The 19,798-nt window shown below is 46.4% G+C and overlaps 2 protein-coding genes across 2 annotated transcripts; both read right to left on the bottom strand.

Moving 5' to 3' along the window:
• Nucleotides 1-318: 318 nt before the first annotated feature.
• On the bottom strand, nucleotides 319-7,042 carry LOC135827591 (protein LZIC-like). The gene is made up of 6 exons (XM_065340064.1): nucleotides 6,835-7,042; nucleotides 3,650-3,785; nucleotides 3,261-3,359; nucleotides 2,748-2,843; nucleotides 1,891-1,972; nucleotides 319-955 (listed from the first exon to the last, which is right to left on the bottom strand). The coding sequence occupies exons 1-6, from the start codon at nucleotides 6,933-6,935 to the stop codon at nucleotides 900-902; spliced, it is 570 nt and encodes a 189-aa protein (XP_065196136.1). The 5' UTR covers nucleotides 6,936-7,042; the 3' UTR covers nucleotides 319-899.
• Nucleotides 7,043-9,512: 2,470 nt separating this feature from the next.
• Nucleotides 9,513-19,490, bottom strand: LOC135827572 (breast cancer metastasis-suppressor 1-like protein). The gene is made up of 14 exons (XM_065340044.1): nucleotides 19,209-19,490; nucleotides 19,038-19,125; nucleotides 18,900-18,955; nucleotides 16,779-16,850; nucleotides 16,501-16,520; nucleotides 16,195-16,254; nucleotides 15,676-15,772; nucleotides 14,606-14,689; nucleotides 14,093-14,157; nucleotides 13,626-13,677; nucleotides 12,890-13,001; nucleotides 12,203-12,256; nucleotides 11,579-11,612; nucleotides 9,513-10,538 (listed from the first exon to the last, which is right to left on the bottom strand). The coding sequence occupies exons 1-14, from the start codon at nucleotides 19,321-19,323 to the stop codon at nucleotides 10,449-10,451; spliced, it is 999 nt and encodes a 332-aa protein (XP_065196116.1). The 5' UTR covers nucleotides 19,324-19,490; the 3' UTR covers nucleotides 9,513-10,448.
• Nucleotides 19,491-19,798: the final 308 nt, after the last annotated feature.

The following is a 19,798-nucleotide window of genomic DNA, read 5'->3' as shown; positions in this document are numbered from 1 at the left end:
ATACTGATATGCCGCCAAAAGTCCACTTCTAGAGTCCTGCATGGTCACGTGAATCCGTTCGCGCGAAATTTGCATGTGCAGTGCTGTTCAAACCTGGCGCGAGATACGCACAGAAGTACGTTTGTACGATTTTCTTGACCCGGGTTGATTTCAACCCGGGTCAAGCGAAATGCGTCATGTAAACGCGCCATTCATTTTGTGTGCATGGCGGGTTGAAATCTGACCCGGGTTGAAACGCCTCATGTAAACACAGCCTAAGCTGTGCAAGTACCGAACCTTCCTCCGCGTGTAGCACGAAACTCTACCCACTCCACCATATGCGTTAGCATTATTTTCATTGTTGTGGCACATTCTCCCAATCTCGGATGTTCATAATTCAAACAAAAAAGAGAAGGAAACACTGTACAAATATAAAAGTAGTAAATCTCCTTTATCTCGGTCCTGGAGTGCATGGCACTCGACTAACGTTATGCAGTGAATGCATGCACACACGTACCATGACTATGTAAACGCCGGTTCTGGAGTACACCCTAAATTTAGGAAGTATAGAAAAGTGTACTACACTACTAAGCATCTGTAGGAAAGAGGTGGTTGGCCTCAAGAGCAGGAGACTGGAGGTGCCGGAATCCAGACCGTAGGTGAAGAACCCAGGTGGCAATTAATTTGCTAGTCGTCCGTGACATCCAGCAGATACAGCGTTTGATGTTTGCAGAGCACTGTGCTATTGACTGTTCAAGTGAGGAAGATAGACAGACAGGTCGGGCCAATGACGTTCACATTACGAGGCGACATCGCAGGAGAACATTCAGCCTCCGAGACAATGTCAGTAGCAATGGTGTGCTGCACAGGGCATCACACATGTCTTGGCAAAAGTCTGATGTGGACGGTGTGCCGAGCAATCACGTCCGCTGCGCTTTCTCAACTTCAGAGCCTGCCACGGACAATACATCTCCACCTGCAGTAAGGTGGCAGACACAATACAGAAGTATAAGAATCATTGTTTTTAGCTACAGTCAAACCTCTTTAGGACAAACACTGATAAGACGAACTTTGCATTAGTACGAACTAGGGCCAATCCTATGGTTGACCAGGCATCAAATCAAGTCAAAATTATTCGTTTACGACAAACTCCTATACGGCGAACTTTCGTGATTTCATCAAAATCAGTGCATAGTACGAACTTTCGGTCCACATGCGTTCGCTGGCTGTAGTTTTTCCGTTAGTCGACGCCTCTTGTACGGGCAAAACGAATTTACAGCAATGTTACAAGGCGGAGGACATGGTCATGAATTCATTGCAGTACTGTGTAATACCTGTTGCTGGCTTATGCTATGAATAAATGCTTTACATGTGCCACAGCATGCACCTTCACATAAATGCAATCCATATGATATGCATATCATTTTGTTTGTCAGATCTGGATAAGAAGAACTCCGTATAAGACAAACAACTTGTTCAGTCCCTTGAAGTTCGTCCCAACGAGGCTTGACTGTATTATTGTTTGCGCTGTTTTATCACCTCTTTTTTGCTGTACATAATTCATTGTTCTTGCTCTTGCCTGTGTTTCACCTGAAGAGAAGGCACTAAAGTTTACTTGTGAAAATCATGTTGTTGAGGAGCCGACAGTACATGACACTATGAAGGACGTACTTGGAGGTACTACTGGTACATCGTAGCATATCTATGTATGCGGCACAGCGAAGCCAGCAGCAGTCTAACAAACTAGGTCCGATAGCTAAGCCGTATAGCGTGTGTCAGTAAAAATACAGACACATACAACTTTCAATCCAGCCTTCAAACAAGCACGGCCTGTTGACGAGTGCAAAGTGACAGAACGAGGCAGTACTGGACACGTTACGACGAATACAGCATCATCATTCTGTAGCTCACCAACACTGCCGGAAACTTTCTCAAATGAGTTCAGAGCAGCACTGGAGTTGGAGGAGAGGAACTCGATCTCCTCTGGAGTTAACTGCAGAAGACAGAAGCGCACCAATAGTAACACAAAGGGTCACACATCCGATGAGATTACCCTACTTCACTAAAAGCAGCATACAGCGGACACCAAAGAAACGCCAACGAAGGCTGTACCAAGTACATGTACCAGTAGTATGTTTTAGAGCTAGGGGATTACTAGTACTTCGGAACAGGGCCATTGGATGGACATCCAGTGTACTCCTAGTGTCGCCTTAAAAATCCTGGCAAACTAACTGCATCAACCACTGTTTCCTTATGCATGCATACTACATGCAAGTATTGACATGGCATTGTGCAATCAATGTACATGTATCTTAAACTCCATACAGCAGGCATGCACAGTGGGTTCGTCTAAAACCATGATTGAGAAACGAGAGGTACGAGCATCACGTCCTGCTTGGAGGCGAGTGGATTTTTCAACCGTGCTGCGACCCACGGTGAATTGGGAACTTGGGGTCTGGAACAAGTGTAACACGGATGCAGCAGATGGGATTTCAGCCTTTGGCCTCTGGTGGGCAGATCTGATCTATCCTCTCTCACAGTTTAGGAGCAGCATCTGACACCTAATCATGCGATGGTGTCTCACAGAAGCGGAAAGGTGGTTCTTGACCCGCTCTGTACACTGATCCGTGATGTTTATTTTAACTACATACAGCAGATGCGTGTTGGCCCTCATGAGTACAAGCATCACGCTGGTGCAAGCGCAGTTCAACACAGTGAGAACACAGTGAAAACATACTGCAAGTACAATGTATCTCAAGCACACACACCTTGTCACCGAGCTTCTTCAAAGCGGCGAGGATCTCCACGGTCTGCTGGGTACACAGGTCGTCGCTGATCTTTCCCACTTTGGCATCACGCCGGAGCTGCAGGCAGCAATGGTGAAAGAAGCAAACGGATTAGTCTAGCTATTCCAGCAAACGCAAATAGCACCAGGGCCCATGAGCCAGCACCCGAACACTTGCATGGCACTTGAGCATCTATTGCAATGATGCGTACCCCTCAGCTCAAAACATACCCACACCGTAGCAGAAACACACGGCAAACCCCTCCCTAGGCTAGTGCCTCCTGTGTACAGTACCATTCACTCAACGACATAACCAAGATATGTACCGGTAAGAGCAAATGAAACATGACAATTTCACAAAGAGATAGAATTTGGAGAATAGCAGGACCACACGCCCACAGCACAAGTTTCTAGTTGAAGTTACATGCGTCAAATTAGCTGCATGCTTGGTGCAGTTGCACATATGTCCAGGTCAGCCACTACAACCAATTATTACCTCTGATAGTCGCTCCCTCAGCTGTCCAGGCTGCTTCTTAGCAAACAAACGAATAACTTCCGGTGTCTTGAACGCATCACTGACTGCCGCTTGAATGGCCTGTACAAACAGTCAGGTGTATAGCATGTTATCTTCCTCGATCAACAGACCCGTTTCCTTGCATCTCCCTGGATCAACAGACCCGTTTCCTTGCATCTCCCTGGATCAACAGACCTGTTTCCTTGCATCTCCCTGGATCAACAGACCCGTTCCCTTGCATCTCCCTGGATCAACAGACCCGTTCCCTTGCATCTACAGAATGCCAAGGATCATGACTGGAAACTACAATACAAGTCTCAACAAATGCAACAGTATCGACCGGACCAGAGAGAACTGCTGCCGCTACTCACCAATTGCATAGCACCTAGAGTGTCCACCAGTGTCATGTCACCCTTCATCATCTTGGCGAGGGACTGCTCGAATTCCTTCAACTGGTCTAAAGTCTCCTGCTTGGTCTCGGCATACTCATCCTCATCCAAGTCCTCCCTACGAGAACAGAAGCACAGAGCCACGACAGCAGCAACGCTGATAAGATTGCGAGGGATGTGTATGCAGTGAGATCCCAGGATGGATACCTTGAGGCCACCAGTCCTTTTTCTACTCCTCGTCCTCATCCATGCGGTGTGGCGAGCCCATAAGTGGGATCATTTCCAAGTCCACCCAGAGTCTGCATATTCCAGTGGTGTCAGCCGCTGGCCAGTGCAATAGCCAATTGAGCCATATTTCCAAGATTCCTTGTGAATCTCTCTCCCCTCTTCCGGGGAGACGTACACAACCAGTTTCTAGCAGTGAGCAAGTGTGTGTGTGGTACATGGTGTGTGTGTGTGTGTGTGTGTGTGTGTGAGTGGGCATGTGTGTGTGTCGCCAAGAGTAGACTGGGAACAGTTGGTATTTGCATGGAGATCTAGATCAAGATCACATAGGTTGGACCCGTCTGACGACTCAAGTATCTTGACGAGGTGGAGAGAGTGGTATATAGATTCTTAGAGCCTGCTGTCAAGCATCGGGTCTACACCATTCCCGGTCGATGTTTCAGATGGTCATAAGATCTCCCACAAACTCTTTCCCTGCTATCAGGCTGTGCATTATCTTAAGTGTGTGTGTGTGTGTGTGTGTGTGCGTGTGTGTGTGTGTGTGTGTGTGTGTGTGTGTGCGGGGGAAAAAAAGAGAAAAAAAGACCAAAAAGTAGGGATTCACTGGCCAGAAAAAGCCACTTCATAGCTGTGTGGTGTAGACCAGGCTGAATAGTGGCGGTCAATTCTTCAGCCTTGCAAGCTGTTGAATGGTGCAATCCCAGCACAAGCTGCTATGGCTTCTGCTGTAGCATCGCTATCATCGCCTCTGGCGATGGGCGTCCAATGGTGTGTGTGTGTGTGTGTGTGTGTGTGTGTGTGTGGCGCAAGTTATTCTCTCCAGCTTCTGTTGGACCGCACTGTCAAACTTTTCTACAAACGTGGGTCTCTTGGAAGCCAAAGTACACTCATACCTCGTTTATCTAGGAGGTCCGGGACCAGGAACTACCCGTGAATTTGAAAATGTCCGTAACTCTCAATCACATACGTTTCGAAGGGGAAAGGCTAAAGACGTGATGTCATTATTTCCACAAAGATGATAACAGAGTAGTAATGCTTCCACTAAAACTCGCCCAAAGGGTAGAGGAGACGGTTTCAAATAGGAACGGTTTGACTGCAAAATTGTGTAGACCCAAACTGATCATCAACGTGGATTGTTCACTTGAAATATGTTTGTGGAAGGAAGCTGCCATGTTGAAGTTTGCTTTGAGGCCAGAGTCGATCGAACTGAGTCACTCCTTTGTGTTGGCCCGTTGCCTCCAAGTTGCCCGATTTTCGTTCAAATGTTGGTGCCACAGAGGCGGCTCCAAACAGGAACAGTTTTGGAGGGCACGTAAAGTTCACCCTGAGTTCTGAAATTCAAATTAGGTACTGTATAGCAGGAAATTTTCGGACGGAATTTATTTTCGTACAATTTCGTACACGGCCCCTTTCGTACTAAAATTTGTTCCTGTGAAGTTATGTACACTATACATGCGTGCCGCATGCAAACACGTGCATTTAGCATGCACCACTGTACGAAAATAAAATCCGTACGAAAGGTCGAAATTCGGCTTTGTCCGAAAATATTTCCGTCCGAAAATGTCCTGCTATACAGTAACTGCTATTGCTCCATGATGGCCAGTACAGCGAAATAATAAGCCTTGTGTGCCTCCATTAGTTTTCATTGGTACATGTATACGGTGCTTTATTGGCGAGAGGCGAGCCGCTGTTTACCTGCGACAAGAAGTTGATTTTTCGAAAGACATTCAACTCAAGTCGCAATGTGAAGCAACATGTCAAAAACTCACCTGCTTGGTATGGCACTTCTGGTTATCGCAGAGCCATGAACGTTTGGCTCGGAGTGAAACACATCGCAGTCTCACTGTAACATATGTTTTCTAATAAAATTACCAAGAGAGAAGTAGATATTGAGCCCATTTCGGTTTGCAACCTATTTCCTATTCGAAACCGTCTACTCTACCCAGCAGCCCAAAGTGCCCATCGCTTTGGTGTCCGGATAACTGAGGTATGAGTGCACAGCCAATATTGGGTGATGCTGGCTCTTTCCCCGAGCTGCTGACCCCAGACACCAAAATCCTGGCCAGGACAAGTCGCACCACAACCAGTTTGTGATTGAAGTGGACGGGAGCGCCATTGTAGCTCCGAGCCGCTGCAGAAGTCGGTTCTGGGATTGCCGACACACGATGCAATCAATTTCATGATACAATTACACTATTTGGCAAGATGATTTATCAAGTTGCTGACCAGTCCAGGTCATCCAGTGCACTGCAGAGTTGGAAAATGCTGTGTTGCTGCGGAGCCTCGTATTCATGTCACAACACTGCAACGCCGTTGTCTCCATTCAAACCCCTCATGCTATGTCCATGGCTTCCCAAATAGGCTCCGTGCTGAAATAGGCTCCGTGCTGAAACAGGCTCCGTGCTCAGCACGAAGCAATGCAAAGACGGACTAGTATCACAAATTTCAAGCTACAGTGCTGCTCAATGAAATCCAGTCGAGTCACTCAACTTCTCAAGTACGCGCTGGGTGTTGCACAGCACTAGACCTGCGAACACTGGGCTGCGAAATGGTGCAAGGCGCAAGCTTGACTCACGTGACCAGATTTCATTGAGCAGCACTGTACCTGTATCAATCTGACAAAAGTGTCTTTGTCTCAATACTTCTCTGCGACATACTTCATTTTTTATGACTACAAGTAGAAGCCTTTGAAACTTTTTTTCTTCCAATGTCACTTGTATAAATGCACCAAAAGGCTAGTGCATCTACGTGAATCAATCAACTAATCGCGCTGGTACCTCAGTAGGCATTTCCTAGATTGGTACTCAGTGTCAATGATTTTCGACCGCATCGATACCAAACAGAAACGTGGTTGACTCAGGAATAATCACCCATGCCCATGTACATGATTCTATAACATTACTTTGGAGTTTGGATGCCAAACAAGCCAGTCAAGGTCATACCTGGCCTCCTCAAGGTCTGACAGTTGGGCGACCAGTCGGTCCAGCTGTTCTTCCATGTTGCTCTTCAGCTTCGATGTAGCTTCCTTTCCTCTGCTTGCCATCGTGAGGCTCTTTTCCAGACTGAAATGAGAAGGCAACTATCAATATCTTTGAACTAACTTGAACAGTACTGCACTGGTCTGTGAATCTTCGTTTCAAAGCTTTTCGAAATCAAGGAAAGTGTGAAAAGACGGACGACAGGTAGACCCAGGTGCTCGAAGTCCGTACACGTTTACAGTGTGTGTTTGCCGAGCTGAAACTCACACTAGCAATGATCACTTGCCAGAATCCTGCTCGTGGATGGAAGGTATCTTGTCCAAGTTTGTTTTGAGGCCAGGCTCGATTGAACCAGGCCATCTTTCGATCCGATCTGTTTCTCTGGAGTTCGCTCATTTTTCATATCAAAATTTGGTGTCGCAGAGGGTACTCTAAGTCCGTACTGATCAGAGGTGACTCGAAATACACACATATTTCTGCTAATTGCTAACTTGCAATCCCTCGGTTACGACGAAAGCACCGAAGGGATATGTTTGGCATGTGCCTCCACCGGTATTTCTTGCAAAAGCGTAGTTTGTTGCCGAAATGCAAGCTGTTTTTAGTCGGCTCAGAGAAGAAGCAGCTGCGCTGTGAAAACCGCGGGAAAACAGTGGTGGAGATGCCAGGAGTGTCAACCTTTCTGCAAGGATTGGTGGTTCTCTGTAAATTCTTCGCCTCTGGCCATTGTCAGCTCTAAGCTGGCTCTTGATGATTGAGTGAAGGTCTGTTTGACGCTGTGTCCGTTCGAAATCGGTCTTGGCAAAGTTGATTTTTGCATGAAATGTAACCCAATTTGTATTTCGTATGGACACTCGAAAACCCACTCCCGTGGTATGGGACTTCTGCTGATCGTAGATCCCTGAAAATTGGTACGCGAGGAGAACATACCACACTGTCCCCTCCATAAAATATTTGAGTCGAATACAATAACAGAACATGAAATTATGGGCGTACGAACTTAGGATACCATGTACGGACTTCGAGCACCTGGGTCTACTAGGTACTAGGTGTGGCGGGAACTCGACAAGCTGATTGATAAGCCTCCAAGGCGCTGTACGCATTACGTCAACAATCAAAAAGTAATGATTGTAGGCGACCACGTGTCATGTCTGACTATGTAATTACGTAGATCTACTATTATTACATTAGCCGCCACTACAGGTCACTGTCAGCAAGAGCACATGAAAACTTTTCATGTACTCTTGCTGTCAGAGACCAGGGCACACCAGGCTGCAGCTAGCTGTGGAACCAGTGTACCAGACAGTGGTGTAGATCTACAAGTACAATGTACGTCTGGATAGACAGATCTTTTCATCCTGGCCCTGTACTGGGAGTAATCATGGTAATCTCCCTGGCTATTGGCATTGGTAATTGTGTTCTTGGTGTTTGCCTCCATCGGGGAGTCGTAAAATCTGTCCCCCGTGAATTCCGCGGCAGAATATTATCTCTTAGCCTGTCACCAGGAAACCCTATATATAGGGTTTGACATAACGCTACACATAAAGACCCTATATATAGGGTTAGGACCCCTAAAGAAAGGGTCACGATCAGTCCTCACAACTGGGCACACAATACACACAGTTTCACTTGGTTTTTTTTGATATTTTCACTGCATTGCCATTGATGTTAGCAGGAGCGCTCCTACGACGTGCGCGAGTGTCGCCGCATTTGCTGCTTCCGACCCACGTGTGGATCAGCTGATGCAGAAACGGCAATGGCGGGAGCGGCAGCTGCGACAGCCGCTGTTGATGCTTCGCCTTCTTCTTCAGGAGCATCCGACGCTGCTGGAACATCGACATCATCATCCTGAGTCGACACCAGGTCGCCAGGAACATTCTCATCGCCCGAGTTCGTCTCCACTAACTCAAGTTGCTCTTCCTCCATCGTGAAAAATCAAACCCTAGATATAGGGTCTAGAAAATGTTACGACAGCGCTGCACTAAAACTAACCGTACTCGAAGAAAACAGCAACAAAATGATCACGGTCTTCAGCAAGAGAACCGTACGTACATTCTACGTATGTAGGCCCAGGCGTCTAGTTGCCATAGCAGCCAAGTGGGCTCTCAAGAGAGCTCAAGATAGAACGCGCGGCTGAAAACCCTATATATAGGGTTTGACAGGCTAAGAGATAAGAAATTCCGTACAGAATTCTGCGGCTGAAAACAGTAAATTCTGCGCTAATTCTGACAAATCATTCCAAATTCTGCGGCGTTTCTGTATGGGAGATGACCGTAAAAACGGATTGAATTTCCGCAACACCACCGAATTTTGTTGTCCCTATAAATTCTGAACCGAAATTATACGAAAGCCTGGTCCAAAAAATTGACAGCTGCAAAAAGGTACCGTGCAAGTTGATTTTGAAAGTCACAAGCGGGTTGGTTTGGCTGTGAAATGCACCAATAGCCTCCAGAAAAAGCAGTTTTTCTCTCTTTTCTGCAATATTCCGCGGGATTTTCTGAATTCTGCGGACACTACTGGTTTCTGCAATCCGCGGAATTCACGGGGGACAGTAAAATACCTGGAATGCTACAACGCCCTCAGCCTTCAGCAACACACCCGTACACACACCCGTACACACATACACACGTCCGACCAGGTCGATATCCATGAATCAAGAACAGGTCACACGGCCATTAAAAACGGTTTGCCAGCATTCACCAGTCCACGAGTGCCAATTGAACACACCCGTGACAAGATGAGCACCGTAAATCTACATGGAAGCTGGTAAGCAGTGTAGCCACTGTCACCAGGCTTACCTGCAGTTTGGGTAAACAAAATTGATCCAGAGATAGAGAGCGGAGGGAAGCGAAAGAGAGAAGCGAGGCAAAGCGCACTTGCTGCGAGAATAATGACCCGCTGCGCAGAGACAATGACAAGGCGGCAGAGTAACAACACCAAATATTGAGTTCTAACAGGAACAAAAAGAAGAAGGAAAGCGAAGCAAATCTGAAACATGCATACACACAGGTGAGAAGATAGCAGCAGCTGCAGAGAGTGCAGACTGAGCAGAAAATCCAGCTTGGGCGCGACCAAGAGAGCTAGCACAGCTAGCGATAGCATACATTACCTAGGCGGCACAAACTAAAAGTTACTCTGTGACATGAGCAACAACTCAAGACAACTACTTGTAGTTATGTTCAAATATAACGTCTAACTTGTACAAATGGAAGTTTTGTAAAAAGAAAAAGAAAAAAGGGGGGGGTAGATTAGTGTGTTTCATGGTTAGGTTGCAGCAGCTGAAGTTTCAGAAGTACGACTTGCATATGAGACAAGGCGGGAAGAGGCATAACCTGACATAATATCATGATCAAACATGGCACAAGCAAAACACTAAGGGCAGTACCGCCGCTAATCTCATAGTCAAATGTCTAAATGTCAGCGTGTAGTATGGTCACCGTAGATGCCGAAGGCCAGCATGGGCTTTTCTTCAAATGCAAGCAATGTATTTTATAGATAGAGTATTAAATCGGAGTCAATTAAGCATCCAGCATCACCGTGTCCCAAGAGCGCTCCAGCTATATCCAGCCTAAATAGAATTTTCATTCTTGAAATGCCAAGGAGATTTTCCCTCGCTGCAGCTGTGAAATACCAAGCTTTGACCGTGAACCATCGCCATACTGCAAGGAGACCTAGAGTGTAACAGCATCAGGTACAGCATAACAAGGATATGAGGCAACGCACACACATGGTCCAGTCCCTTACCGAACAATTACTTTGAAGTATTTCAACTCCTACAAGTAGTCTGCTCATAACATGGGATGTTGCATGGGGTGAAAGGCTGGCAAGGAAAATCACTGGCAAAAGCAATTGTGCCAAATTTAGGCACTGGCAAATATACGCATGCATGTGCTAGCTACAGGCCGCGGAGGGAAGTGCATCCAAAAGTGACCTTATACTGTAAGACATGTTATTATAACGAGTCGCAAATTTAACGATTGTCCAAAATCCATAGGTTAACGAGAACATACGATAACGATCTTGCAGTCTTCAGGCATATCCGCACATATGTTGCCTTACAGCCTCAACAGAACTTAGTATAGCGGTTAAAACGTTAGATTTACATGTCGTACAGTAGGCCATTCACACGATGTGCAAACTCACTTTTATCGTACCATTTCCAAGGATATTTACTCACACACGATAAACTTGGACACACGAGTGAACTTGGCCGGGGGGGGGGGGGGGGGGGGGCTTTGTGCTCACGATTATACTTTGCACTCCAGCAAAAGTGTGTCGTTTGTTGAAAGTGCATACTGCAAATGCAGTGCTTTAAACAAAGGAAAATTCAAAATTTCCCGGCATTTTCAGGAGGTCACTATGCATACATTGACGCGTGCAAAGTTTGCCCAGCACCGTGTGACCTGGATCACGGTTTGCCAGTGTTATCTTGGTCACACGCGTGCATGTGTTTGCACGTCGCGTGAATGGCCTATAACCGATTGTTGCCTACACCTCCTATACGGTTGAGCATGCAAAAGCATCAGGCTGGGAAAAGGAACGCGTTGCAGTGGTCATGCCCCCCCCCCCCCATATATCGGTCTAAATCAAACGATGCACATTTCAATGCCTGTACATGTAGGTGCAATAAAACTTTGCAACTCGGTCAAAAAATGGCAAAATTCAACAATGCCAAAGCCTAGGTGGAAGACTAAGACAATGAAAACCTCACCTCGGTTGGCAATATAGATGTTATCGTGGCGCACCTGTGGCCAAAAAGAAGGACACCAGTACATACACATAGGTTTGGTTTACAGCAACACAGAAAGCTTTAGATGTTTCCAACATTTAGGTCAGGGGACACACAAGCGCAGTGGGCCAATGAGTAACGTGCTCGGTGAGTTTGATCGTGAGTCGCTAGCTAGTCGAGTACTCGTAAGTAGGTCGTAACCATGGGCCGCCTGTAGGCGAGGTGTTTTCATACACACATACACCTCTCTCAGAAGATACAACTCAAAACTCCGGGTATCTTGGGTGGCACGGTACGGGATACGTACAGGATATTGTATATTTTCTGCGCTCGTCGGCGTGGCCACAAGCACTGCGCTGCTGCTATGTCAGCTGCAACTTTTGATCAAACATGCTATTAGTCACGTGAGGTGCCAACACCCACACACCCACGCACAAAGATAAGAAATGAAGTGCGGAGGACCCTGGCCAGCGCGAGACACAGCTACCAAATGTCTTTGCATAGCTTGGGATATCTCCATTGCTACAACTAAGGTGTGTGACATAGCAAAGCAAAAGACTAGGCAGAGTGAAATGGCACTTGCTTCAGTTACCAAGAGCAACTTACGTTTGACTGTCCTTCGCATGCTCTTTGACGATGACCTTGGAGCCACGGAGGTACCTACGGATGAGCATAGCAGTGCCAAAGAAACAATCAGCCACTTTAAATGCTGCAACAGGAATCCCAAGCACTTGCAAGACAAAACCATTGGTAAGTGTAAACACGGATATAGGGGATAAATGAGCAACACAACTACATGTACCTTCTTCCAACAGACAACCAGTCACACACACAGTCACACACACGCACACACATACAGTCACACACACAGTCACACACACACAGTCACACACACACAGTCACACACACACACACAGTCACACACACACAGTCACACACACACACAGTCACACACACACACAGTCACACACACACACAGTCACACACACACAGTCACACACACACAGTCACACACACACAGTCACACACACACAGTCACACACACACAGTCACACACACACACAGTCACACACACACACAGTCACACACACACAGTCACACACACACAGTCACACACACACAGTCACACACACACAGTCACACACACACAGTCACACACACACAGTCACACACACACAGTCACACACACACAGTCACACACACAGTCACACACACACATACAGGTACACGAAATGGGGCATTGTGAATGTGATAAGCCACTGTCACACGGATATCTGAACATTGTTGCCATACCAGCTATCTTGGAAGAATAGCTTTCCATCTTCGTAGTGCCCATTGGCTGGCGATGCATCCACTGCTGACGGGGTTTTGCCACGATTCGCAGGCGCAGTGTTGCTACGGTGTGCTGGAGAGACCGGCAGTTAACACAGTTATTGCAGCATATCAGGATCAGGGCGAGATACAAAGTTACCCATATAAAATAGACCCAGACAAAAGGAGAAAGATGGGCCCATGATTAACTGACAACCACTCTAATACACAGCATTCTGTTGCTGTTGCTATTCACATATTCCGAAAACAGAGTTGAGGCACACAACAGAGCTTTGTTGAGCACACACTGTAAACCAAGACAAAGATGATATGTTTAGCGGACTGAGCAAATCACCTCTCTAGCCATCGTACTCCCCTTCAGCAAAACGATCCCCACTCAAGGTCAGTCGATAAGACAAATTTTTTGATATTTTTTAAACTCCCACGCACTCAAACTTATACAATTACAGTTTGACATATTTTGTTGTGACTGAAATGCAGCGCATGATATCGCTAGAATGCTAGATTTCAGTTGTTCGGTGATAGTTGCATTGGACAGCTGGGCCCGTCGACGGCTCACCACAGTGTAGGTGCATCAGTTATAAAGATCCATTGCAGATTTTCAGTGAGTGATGAGAGTTTGAGTGCATGCAGCTTCACCGGCCGCAAGCGATCAATGCAAGTAGAGGTAGTAGCAAAGGGGTAAAATGACACCTACCAGGTCGAGGTGCCGACGAGCTGCTTGCCTTCTGTCGATTCATTAACATTGCCTGGTTCAAATATTTAGACCCAATGGCACAGCATACAAGATACAGGTCATCTCTCGCTCTCACACAAAGACAAAAGTATCAGAGCTGAAGACATACCAGGTATGTAATAATGGGGTTTAAGGACAAAACTCTATGCAAAGTAGCCATCAATTCATTACTTTTTCCTCCATTCTTGGCTTTCTCGAGATTTTTTAACTGCCACGACCCACTCAGCTGTCGCTAATACAAATGGTAGGAACTTGGAAGCAAGTGACTTATATAATAAACCACAGCCAAATGAACGGTAACATAGGATATGGTAGCAGTGATACCAGCACTGTAGATAATACCAATTTACCACACAACATGAAAGAACACGGCACAAATCACAGATAGAATGCCGTGTATTGCACAGTTCCCCGTTGAACACACTCACCCGCCGTATCGTTGCCCAGTCCTCGATAATGTCCATTTCGGGTAACATATAGATGATTACCGGTCGTAAAGAGAGAGAAAAATACTCAGTCAAGGAGAAGGGTCAATGAAGATCAAAGAGTACCCAGTATTGTGAAAAGCCCTCCACCAATCCCAGGCGAGGCCAAGACATGAATATACGAGCACTGCAATACTCGTCATTGGCCAAGACGATAGGAGCCAGAGCACACGGAAAGGAACGTTACCCCGATTTTGTGCATTGTGAACTGTCAACAGATTCTTGTAGCCAGAAAAAGGCACTGATCAGACAAAAACCAGAATGAAAACCCATCCACATGGATACAAGTATCAAGGCAACCGCTCAGTGTTGTTACAAGTGCAGGACACAGTGGGCGCATGGCACTGACACCTCCCACACTTCACCCATACTGCAAGCATGGCTTGCAGATACATCCAAAAAACAAGAAACAACAGAGACCAATGTGCTGTAGTAGTAGTAGTACAAGGAGGATATCAGTCACTGTCACTTTCCGTCTCTTCTCCGGCAAGCCTTCGCCTCTTCGTTGTCGTTTCGGCTGGCGCTGGTCATTCCACACATCTGCAAGCACGGACACAAAATTAACAGTGTTTGTGAGGTCGTCGGAAAGTTTTATATCGTCCATGAAACAGACATTGTATAGTTTGTCCAGTACCCACCTTCTCCTTCCCCACACAAACATCAGAGCTTGACCTGGACACCACATTCCATCAGAACATGACAATCATGTACATGCTTACTGGCTTATACATTTTGTACTATGCGTAGAAAATAAACTGACAGAAAAAGGGTTTCGTCAGAAAGTGTGCTGGCTTGCAAGGGTTCCGGATAGACAAGCGCTGGATTAGAGAGGGGCTACTGTACAAGTGCAGCTTATGTTCGATATGATGTTTCCAGTTGTGTGGCTTCTATTCGAGGGCGGCTTCTATATGAGACTTAACATATGTGCGCTTTTGGAATACCATTTTTTCCGCTGTTCCTGAGGAGCATTTGCACTAATTGGCATAGGCTCAACATGAAATGCAGCAAGATCTTAGAAACCGAAGTGCACAGGCAGTAAGTTGTAGGACTACACCTAGTTGTGGATAAGGCAGCAGGCAGCCGACCTGGCTGAGTAGTACTGGACCCATCAGAATGACAACTTGAATATTGTGCCACAGGTACAAGCTATCGCCAAGTACACAGCAATACGTATCATAAACAACACGGTCTATGTATTCTAATCAAGAGTACATAACCCCCCAGAGTGTGCAACTCCCACATACCCTGCTGTCCCGACAGAATTTCAAGTTGACGTCATTATTTATGACGCAATGCTCCTCGCACCAGTGATTTACGGGTGTCAACGCATCACACGTTTTTCTTTGCAATAATTTGTACAGGATCGATCGGCTTCGGTCAACCACAGGTTCCGGATTCGTCTGATAATCCGTGTACAGTGCGCATTGCATCATCAAAATGACGTGAACTTGAAATTCTGTCGGGACAGCACCCATAGTGGAGTTGCACACTCTGGGGGGTTATGTACTCTTGGTTCTAATACATACCATTCGACAACTCTAAGTGTTGGCAATCTTCCTCAGCACGTTGAAGCTTTTCTTCGAGGTCAGAGCGCATATTATCAAGAAGCGCCTGTCTTTCGCTCTATCAAAAAGAGGGAAAAAGAACAGGTCCAGAACAGCATAGTTTCACTACAAGCCTGTCACACACACACACACACACACACACACACACACACACACACACACACACACACACACACACACACACACACACCATTGGACGCCCATCACCGGAGGCGATGATAGCGATGCTACGGCAGAAGCCATAGCACACACACATCGGGAGAAGGGAAACTCCCATGGACACAACATCCACAATTACCAATCAACTCCATGCGAAGCGGAGCATAACAGTGATGGCACGCTATGTGGGCTTGTAACCAATGATGCCAATCGCCGCATAAATGATTCGATGCCCTAAAGATCTTAAAAAAATTCACGGCCCAAAATGGCTTCACTTCGTTATTAGGTTAGCGGAGAGCATTTGCAGAAGGCACAGCTAACCTCCAGATGTTGTCTTGACTGCTGCAGCTCACACTCGCACCGATTTTGAAGGCCTGTTTTCTGCAGCACAAGAACCAGAACAGGCAATAAAAGCATATAAATAAATAAAATAAAACACATAGAAGCACAGTGTCATGGCTAGCAACTTGCAAAAGAGCCCCCCCCCCCCCCCCACACACGCGTACATCAGGAAAACACCCTGTATTGCACAACGCAGGACAATCATCCATTGACTATAAACCAGAAGCATAGTTTCAGAATCGGTGGTCCGTGTACTAGTATGTGTAAATTTGACAAACATCTCACCTTGAAAGAACGAAGCGTATCTAAATGAGAAAAAAAACGCAAACACACGCACATATACACCGTGTCAGACAAAACGTCCCATCCGGCCACATGTGAACGGAAAGGGCAGACTGCAGGATAGGATTGCGATACCCCAAGCTACCAGTATGAAACTTGTTTCCGGGAGACAATTTACTCAAAGCAGCAAGTATTACTGGTAGGGAAGACAACACAGCAAGGCAACGGGAGCTACTACTGGCTCCAAGCAATATTTAGAAATTCAACCCTGGTAGCCATACCTGCAATTTCCATTCTCTGGCTTTTCGAGGCATCCAAATCTGCCAGCCGCCCAATAAAGAGAGAAGAAATTTCTGCCAAAAACAGAGAGAAGACAAAAAAGGATCAATGAAAAGATCCATTGCTAATAATTGCCTCCTATGATGAATGCCTGAGTGCACTGCTAAGCAAGCACAACACAAGCACCACTACTCCAGTGTCACAGCCCTTGTAGGACACCACACAATTCAGTGGCATTTAGTGTGACACTGCATCCATTGATACTATGCATACCCTGCTGGATTCACAAGTGCACTAAAAAATATCTTCAGTGGCAGTGAGCTGCTGACCCATGACTTTGTTTTTACAAATCCAGCCCACCAGCGGATACCCTTACCCCAATCCTCCGCCACAATGCACCGAGAGACCGTGCTCATACCATTGCTGCTGCCATTCCTTACAATACGCGTGGCACCTCCTTTGTTCCAGCTTGGTGGCAAAGATTACCCTGGGCAATCGACACCCTGACACTATTTGCCGTTAGCACTTGGCCATCCGTGCAAGAAGCCTTTAATCTCTACAGCAAAGCGTATCTTTTGTTGTAAGGATGGCCGACTCCTCATTCATTCCTTTCCCATGGAATATACAATTGCATGCGCTCCCGCGCAGGAATTTCTCTATTCCACGGCCCAGGTGCCATGGCCACAAACATCATCACTTGAACGTCGTGAATCCAATCCAGTTTGAGGCAGCTTGCGAGGCGCATACAAGCAGTATTGTTCTGCCTGCTTCTCCCTGGACCCTTTAGATCGGCTGGGGAAACTCTCAGCTTTCCACAGAGCCCCAGATCGTCAAAAGCAGTGGGTGGGGAGTGAAGTGTTGAATATTGTGGACGAACTGAGTCGATCTAGTTTTGCACCAAAGCGCAGGTGCTGGAAAACCCGGCAATTGTTCTTGTGAAATGATGGACCAACGTCCATTACCACTAATTTTCTTTCCCTGTCATGTCATCTGATTCGGTTTAATTTCTCAGGCTTTGTTTTTCTTCTGCCTGTGCTGTATTGTTACTCATGTGTGTATTTTAAAGAACACCGTTTCAGCACTTGATGGCCGGCAGAATTTACTACATGTACATTGGGCGCATTCGATTACACACAATTTCGTCCATTCTAGAATTCGTTACGGTGCATTCACCGTTCAATTATTAGTACACAAATTCCGTCACCAGAATCGACAGAATCCAATTCTGTCGATTCTGAAGAGAGAGAGAGAGAGAGAGAGAGAGAAGAATTTATAATTCACCCACCAGAATATGGTCGCTCTACGTACACACTATGCTAGGTCCACGCGCGCGAGGGCGAACGTTGTCCCACGTAATCCCCTTTTATAGGCTATTCATACTACGTTACAATACGCGTCACGTTTAGGAATACGACGTACTGGCAGATGTCGTTTTCATGCAGGTGCATTCACACAGGCACGCACACGCTACTCGTACAGCTGTGTGTACAGCTTCTTTTGGACACAAACTGCTGGGAACGACAGAACGAAACTCGGTACAGGGGTCTGGATACGTCGTCTACGTTTTCGTATCAGGAGAACGATTTTCCCGCCACGTTCCATGTTGTCATGGCTATCCGGACGAAAACGTCACGTACGCCACGTTTTGGGCGTAGTGTGAATGGCCCATTATACGATTTTTGTGTGTAGTCATTCGTCTACATGGCCGCGATCCGTTCATTCTGGTCATTCGAGAATTATAAAACCTGGGCCCAGAACGTAATCAAAAGCGCCCATTGAAACTACAATGGTTATGTACAAAGTCAGTGCCAGGAGTGATAGTGTCGTACAGTTGAAAAGTCTCTCTACTAGTACTATACAGGTATATACAGAAGCCTTGCTTGGTAGTTTAACATGTTTTTCGAAATCGAAAAACATGTTAGTACTATACAGACATGTACACGTTATAAGTGTGAAATTTCAGAGTATTCAGGTGCGAACATCTCGGTACAAGCATCTAACTCTCGGCAGCCCGTTTTCATGGATGAGGGACAAATGAGGAAGGCAACTGACAAACTACAACACAATGGCCTCTATTAAACATACATGTAGCAACACATGTATCGCGACACAATAACACCCACCACTGTCAACTTCATGGCGCTGATTCTCGATGTCCTGAAGACGCTCCCTGTACAATCTGCATTACGAAAACAATACGGTTCGATAAAATCTGACTCCAGTGCAGTTAGCAGCACGCAGGAAACTGCCAAAGTACGTACTGTTCTCTCAGCTCTTGAAATTGTTTTTCCAAGTGATTGATATCGTCCGCACACTCCCCTCGTCTCCTTTCTGAGTCTTCTTCATCCACTAACAGCACGAAAGCACAGCACATGTTCGACAGTAAGTCACAAGACACAGTGTAATGAGTTGGCCAGGGCAGAACAACTTACTGGACAATTCATCTTCATCTGAAGAACTCGTTGGCTCAATTGAGTCTTTTTCATTATCGTCAGCTTCATTCTCTTCTTCTTCCTTGCCATCATGGCCACTATCAAAGTTGGGCATCTTGATGAGTGGATACGAGGTTAAATACGAGGCTAACCAGACCCCTAATGTGATTTTGCCATAAACAACCAGACAATGTCCAACGTACCCACGAAACCAAAAGTTTACTTCGACTGCAGGAAAATAATTCTTTCCTGACTTGAACAATTACACAAGACTCAAGACTAGAGACGAGTGATCATGCCTCATGCCTCATGGAACTGTTCATCTAGCCAGCTCGTGTGTCGTGAGTCCCGTGCATGCAGTGCCAGACTGCCAGTGCATGCAGTGGTACATCATCACTGATCATGCACGGTGATGAGTAAAGACTAAAGTCCCGGCCCAGCAGCCAGGCAATGCGCTAGACAGGACCAGGGAGTAGTACAATACTGTACTACTCCCTGGACAGGACAGGAGCTGGACTGCGGACTGCATGCATGCTGGATGCTGGAGCCGCTTCGGGGTCAGGCGCACGGGTTCTTTGTGCCGGGCCAGG

Source organism: Sycon ciliatum, chromosome 1 (assembly GCF_964019385.1).
Source record: "Sycon ciliatum chromosome 1, ocSycCili1.1, whole genome shotgun sequence".
Taxonomy (NCBI): Eukaryota; Metazoa; Porifera; class Calcarea; order Leucosolenida; family Sycettidae; genus Sycon; species Sycon ciliatum.
The sequence above is the reverse complement of the archived record's forward strand: the minus strand, read 5'-3'. Positions and strand labels throughout refer to the sequence as shown.